Source organism: Anoplophora glabripennis, unplaced genomic scaffold (assembly GCF_000390285.2).
Source record: "Anoplophora glabripennis isolate ALB-LARVAE unplaced genomic scaffold, Agla_2.0 scaffold66, whole genome shotgun sequence".
In the NCBI taxonomy this organism is placed as follows: domain Eukaryota; kingdom Metazoa; phylum Arthropoda; class Insecta; order Coleoptera; family Cerambycidae; genus Anoplophora; species Anoplophora glabripennis.
Genome location: NW_019416742.1, coordinates 1,538,671 through 1,545,741, shown reverse-complemented (window position 1 = coordinate 1,545,741; position 7,071 = coordinate 1,538,671). Strand labels below are relative to the sequence as shown.

Below are 7,071 nucleotides of genomic sequence, written 5' to 3'. Positions count from 1 at the left end.
AATAGCTATTTATGATATACGTGTTAAAAGTAAGATTTTATTTTGTGAGTGAAGATGATTAAAAAACGAGCGTAGCGAGTTTTTTAACTTCACGAACAAAATAAAATCACTTTTAACACGTATATCATACACTATTTTTTCTACAAAACTGTTAAAAGTGGGCTTTTTAATTGTCATTTTTGATGTTAAAAATGTCATTTTTTGACACGCGTGTTAAAAGTGACTTACTTTTAACACGCGTGTCAAAAAATGACATTTTTAACATCAAAAATGACAATTAAAAAGCCCACTTTTAACAGTTTTATAGAAAAATATATTTGTCACACCTTCGGATTAGTTCCTTGTGGGTCGCTGCTCTAATAGAATCCGGTGATAGATGCTCAAATATTTGCCTTACTCTGTGCATACAATTTTCTTTTGTTGTTACTGGAGTACTATACACACTTTTTTTTAGCGTCCCAAATAAAATAGCATATATCACCGGATTCTATTAGAGCAGCGACACACAAGGAACTAAATAAATTAAATATTAAATTAAAATAACCAAAAAATTGTACCCAAAATATTAAAAATACTAATGATCCTTTGACCATAAATATTTTTATACTATCACTTATACTCCGCCACACCTCAATCTATAAACTATTTATATAAAATTGCAGAGATATGAAACAACGTCATAGCTGTACTAAATGGTTACGTGATGAATTACATTGAACGGTTTCTGAATGGCATAGCAAATCTCGGTATTCAGTTATCGTTTATCTACTCACTGATTTATTATTCATAAAGTTTAACACATGGTAATATAATTTACCACAGCTGTAATAAGGACTATTATTTAATGAACGAGAGCAGTAGTTAAATATTGAACCATGACCTAGAATTAAGCACCGTTAGGACGAAATCTGAAAACACAATTGTATTGGGTTGACGATTTTCATTGAGACTTTTAAATTGTTAAGAGATAAGGTTATAGTTAGAAAGATGTGTCCAATTTTTTGTGCCCCTTCGTGTTATTTGTATCTTGTATTCTTGCTATTCTATCAATCACCCTTGGGAAATATTAATCACGTAGAAGACACGTAATGATCACTAATCACAAAAATTAAAGGTTAAAAAAATATATATATTTTTAGGTGAGCTTCAAACGACTGTAACTTGGCGAGAGTAGAGCAATAAGAAAAAAGCAAATTGAAGCTTGAATTTTCTAGTTCAGGATCTGAAAGTCAAAAATTGTATCGTTGACCACCTTTAAATCATAAAAAATTCAGAGAAATAAGAGTTTTCTAAATGTTTCCTTTCTTAAGGTCCAAGGGCTTCATTAATTTTTGGCAGTTCCATTTATCAGCTCTTTCAGCGTGATTCATCCTCTATGTGGCTTCTCTCCCACACACCCTCAATTCCCCCCCAAAAATTAAAAAATCCATACTGACCAACCAACCTACCTACCTATCTTTAGTAAAATTTCCCGCTGAATCCGAAAGTGATAAACAAAATTTCTGACGTGTGGATCCCCCATAACACACATTCAATTCCCCCCGAAAATTCAAAAAATTCAAACTGGCCATCAAACCTACCTATGTTTAGTAAAATTCGCTGAATCCGAAAATGTCAAGAAAATGGTTTGGGATCGTGAGGTATAAGTTAGAAATTTATATCTTTTTTTCAATTTCGGATTCAGCGGAAAATTTTTGTCGACCTTTGTAATCAACACCCTGAGAATTTTGTTGAAATAGTCTTTAGGATTATTGAAAGAAAGACAAATTCTGTTAGACAAGAGAAATTACATCCGCAATAAAGATTCCATATATTCATGTACTATCGGAAAAATGAAGGAAAATAGGTAACAAATTTAACATTAGAACAGTTTTTCAGACAATACCTTCAGGACTTTATTGTCAAAGACGGGACCAAATACTGATTTTCAGAATTAAAAAAATTGTATTTATAGTCTACCTTGTAAATGCAATAAACATTATGTTGTGGATGGAGATACCTCTCGACCTGTAAATATTAAACCGTTGAGTGAAATTATTGAATACATTTTCACACAATATTGGCCATTTTCATAATTTTACTCTTTTGTGATAATATTTCAACTAAAACTGATTGTGAGTACTTTCACTCAAATAGGTACGTGTTAAATAAATTCTGCAGATAAACTCGTATTTGGTACTCTTAGAAATTTTCATAGCACAAAATTACTAAATAATAGTTAAATTTAAATCATATTAGAAAAAAGCCAACTCTTAATTGGAATTATACACTCAGAATAGTTAGCAGAAACTCGGATTTGAATAAAATTCCGTGACTTCTGTTGCAATAGTTTTATTAATAAAATTTTAGTTGTATTCATACTAATAGAGCAAAAATTTCACTCAATCGATTGATATATTATTGAGTAAAATTGAGTAAAACGAGAATTAGAGAAATCTAAAATTTGCGATCAAGCCTGGGAAAACAGTCATAGTCAATGGGGTTCGACTAAAATTTTGGAAATGGAAAATAATACCGTTAAAAATTAAAAGAGGCGCGATTATTTTGTTAAATGCATGGTGAAAGATACGTGTCGAGTAGGCCCATTCAGTGATATATAATTTTAAACTTTTTCTTTCATTTCTGATAGTATTTAACCACCTAAATATATTTTTAAAAAATTAGGTCAATAGGATTAATAATAAGAGATATATTTAATTCTGAATTTATGAGACTCTTAAAAAGGTCAACACTGCGGGAGAACAAGTAATAACGTCACGATACCGGCCACTCGGCGATCAAGTCGCGAGCAGTCGGAGAGATGTGTAAATATTTGCTATACTTTTACCTATATTATATACCTATATTTTTAAGTGCATAAATAGAGAGTGTATAAGAGATATACATCAAGTCTTGTTGAAATGCATTTTTCACACAACATATTTATTATAAACATAGAATGACTTGGAATACCTACATACATTTTCGGATTTTTCTCAATGACGTAAATGGTTCGCTTTTCTACATTTTCTTTTGCGTTCCATTTTTGTACAAATGTACCCAACGTACTAGACTCGCTACTTGTGGATGTATGCGACGACGTGTATGTGCCAGTAGTACTTTGACTAGTATTTGAAGCAACTCAGAACCGCTCTCGTTTTTCTTTGGTTGCCCGTCTAGGGGGTTGTAAAATATTATTATTTAAATAAATTGCTTATAGGTCCCTCTAGCGACGTATTTCGAAATTTCTGTGGGCGGGAACGTTTAGATGGGGTAGAATTTTTTTTTACGGCATAAATTTGAAATTTCTGCTCTAAATGTTCAAATAATAATATTTTACAACCCCCTAGACGTGCAACCAAAGAAAAACGAAGGTGGTTTTGAGTTGCATACCGTAGCTGGGGAAACCGTCGATAACATCACACAAACTTTTCATTTTTCAGTAATGAAATAAATATTTTATTCGTAGTCGATCCTGAGGCACTTTTGCAGCCTGGAACTATACAATATTTGTACAATCCTCGGTTTCGACCCATTTAGACATAAAAACAATGATTAACGAAACTGCCAAGCGAACCACACACCGTATGTATTAACACAGAATGGGATGAGAGCGAGCGCGAGCGCGTACCGGTATTATGACGTCAGGCAATGGTTGCTCAACGTTTTTCCGCGCTCTGTTTTCATTAATTTATTTCACGCATTTCTCGTTGAAACAAAAAATCGATTTTTGGCATTCTAACTAATTAAAGGGTAAACTTTTGGAATAGCAAAAAAAATTCTACTGAATGGGCCTATTATTCTATGAACTGGCATCCTTGTTGGCTATAGACAGACTCTAAAGAATGAATTAAATAGAATAAACTTCATATGATAACTCTAGCTAGGGGAACAGACAAAAGCAAACAAATATAAACTGTCAAAGTTATTAAAATGAAAAGTAAAAAAAAGTTCAGAAGACGAAAACAGATAGATTTTCGAAACGTCAATAACTTTTTAAACTGCGCGATATGGTGTGTTTTTGTATTTTGTATTTGTCTGCTTTTTTCAGTGTGAAATTTCTTAGTTAGGCAAAACTATTTTTTCATAAAAAATAACCCAGTTGGGCAAGGGTTTATTTCAATAGTTTTAAAATTGTTTTCACAGGTTGCAAAATACCTGAAAAATACAGGGTGTCCCCAGTTCGGGTTGCCTATACCTGAAATGGAAACAAAATTTCAATTGTCAAAAAAAATCATTCTTCATGCCAGATGCCCTTGGCAAGATAGTCATTTGTTCAATTTAATGTACAGGGTGTTCAAAAACTTGGAAAAGGTAAAAACAGTGAAGAGAAAAGTACCTTAAATCTTAATGCTACGTGAAAAAGTAATGGGGAAAAGTTTTTTGGAATTAAATTTTATGTTTAAATATGAAAGCATGACATTCCAGCTAATACTCGACATTCTAGAAACTAAGTTGATAATGATACACATCGTTTGGAGTTCTGTTTAGAGATAGGAGAAAGAATTGTGGTAGATACACATTTTCACAAAAATATAATTTTTTCCGATGAAACCACTTTTTCTACCAATGGAGTGGTATCGTCGCAAAATTGTCGTTTTTGGTCAAGAAAATCCTTCCTTTACAGTTACTTCAAGAAGTCAAAAGTTCAAAAAAGTAAATGCTTGGTGCGCGATTACTTTCAATCGAATAATTGGGACTATTTTGAAGCAAATTTAAATCAGTATACGTACCTGGAGATGTTAGACACGTTTTTCCGGCCAGAATTAGAAGAAGAACATTTGGAATATAGATAAAAAGCGTATTTCCAACAAGACGGATGTCCCGCTCACTCAACAATTCTGGTCCGTAATTGGCTTAACCGAAAATTTCGAGAGAAGTGGATAGGAAGATATGGTCCTATTGGTTGGCCAGCAAGGTACCCTGACTTGTCGCCGCTTGATTATTTCCTTTGGGGCTTCTTGAAAGAAATAGTGCACAGACACAATGTTGATTTCTTGAAAAGTAGGATAATTGAAGCTGTTGCCCAAATAAATGAAGAAATGATACATTCGACCTACGCGGCATTTAGAAAAAGATTGGAGAGGTGTGTTGAAGTTAGCAGACTTATGTAGAATAGTTTTGTGATGGCGCGTACATACTGATTCTGCTGTGTTCTCAAAATAAATGTTGGATTAATGTTTTTGAGATTTTTGATCGTCCTGTATCAAAAATTAATTATTAATATGCAAACATGTGTATATGTTTTTCAATAAAGCAATATTTTTTAAATAGAATGGCTTCTCCGAAAGTATTAAAAAATAAGTAGAGTCCTAGAATATCCCAGAATGTCGAGTATTAACTAGAAGGCCATGCTTTCATATTTAAACATAAAATTTAATTCAAAGCAACTTTTCCCCATTACTCTTTCACGTAGCGGTAAAATTTAAGGTACTCTTTAATATTTTTACCTTTTCCAAATTTTTGAACACCCTGTACTTTAAATTGAACAAATGACTATCTTGCCAAGGGCTTCTGGACAAGCAAAAATTTTTAGGAAGAATGATTTTTTTTGACAATTGAAATTTTGTATCCATTTCAGGTATAGGCAACCCGAACTGGGGACACCCTGTATATAAAAAATATATTTTTTTTACTTGACAACTTTTGCTGCTTTGCCGATAGACCCATAAATCGTTTTGCAATTCCAATTCCGGCTTCTATAATTGCAATGTTTTATTTTGATAGTCTGCAAGTAACAAATCGACATACTTCCGAACGCCTCGTATACCTCAGATATGCGACAATTATACGCGCACAGAAGAGCAATCGCCATTAAAATGCAACAAAATCGGCGATTAGAGAATTGTAAAACGTCGAGATTCGGCGTGCAACGAGGAAGTATCCAGCCATCAGTTCATGCACGGACGGTGGCAGGTCTCAGGCGCCATCGAGTATCCGATATAAATCTCGAGGACGATGAAGTGTGGAGCCAAAGAAGAATGCAATCAGATGTCGAGAGAATCCAGAAGCGGAGCGCCAGCGAGTAAGATTACTCGTTGCGAGTCTAATTATCCGTGTGGAGATACACATACCCGGGGGACACCGATAGAGATATATGGCTGGACGTGGCGCCTCCGTACGCACATATCACGTCGCGCTCCAGTCAAGAAAATTTAGGCGCCACCAGCAGTCAGTCACTGGCAGTCCACCGTGCGATCCGGGTTGATTTATATCTTCTGGCCTCCACTTCCGGTTGGGTATATCTCGTGCGTTCTTATTGACTTGACGAATATCGCGGTGCAAAGTGCAAACTAATGGTATTTTACTGCTTGACCATGTCAACCCTGCTGCTCTCCATCCTCGGACTCTCCGCGGGCCTCCAGCACTGCCCCATGTGGAAGCAGATAGCCCCCTGCAGCTGCAGGTTGGACACGGCGAAGCTCACCTCCATCAGCTGCGAGAAGATGACGTCCTACGACCAGGTGGTGGGCACCCTGCGCGGGCACTTCTCCCCTTCGGACAAGGTGTCTCTCAGGCTGGCCTCCTCGTACCTGGAGGACCTCCAGTTCCGGAGTTTGAAGGAGCTCAATGTCACGCTGGAAAATCTCAAGTTAAACCACGACTCTTTTGGGTAAGTCTTACTGAAACTTGATTTTATCACTGGAAAACCCAACTATATATAAAGTCGTTTTAAGTATGTAACAAAAATAATAGTTTTACATACGCAGGAACAAATATTTTGTTCTTATATGGGCAGGCATAGTGTGATCTTGAAGAATAGTCGTTTCTTCATTTTAATAAATGTTTTCCTGGTAGAAGAAAATTTACCAAATTCAATTTCATGGTATAGTTGAAAATAAATATACCTATTCATTATCAAAAAGTATAGTTTCTACTTGGAAAAACAATGTAAGTATATGTATACGGAACGAATTCCAGAAAGTTGTAATATTTTCGTGTTTGTTTATAGTAATCTCGAAGAAAATTAAATTTGAATATTTTTACCGTTTTTAAAACTCTCAAACAAATATAAAAAACGTTCAGGGCTTCCTCAATTTTCAAAAATCTAAAAATATATAAAAATTACATAACAGTAGTGGCATAAAAGTA

The 7,071-nt window shown here is 34.6% G+C and overlaps 1 protein-coding gene across 2 annotated transcripts in view; it reads left to right on the top strand.

Moving 5' to 3' along the window:
• Window positions 1–6,038: 6,038 nt before the first annotated feature.
• Window positions 6,039–7,071, top strand: part of LOC108917956 (insulin-like growth factor-binding protein complex acid labile subunit) — a 107,367-nt gene continuing 106,334 nt past the window's right edge. For both annotated transcript variants that reach the window (XM_018724782.2, XM_018724781.2), the window contains exon 1: window positions 6,039–6,592. In XM_018724782.2, the coding sequence (XP_018580298.1) occupies window positions 6,276–6,592 (317 nt within the window). In that variant the 5' untranslated portion in view covers window positions 6,039–6,275. The remainder of the gene's footprint in view (window positions 6,593–7,071) is intronic.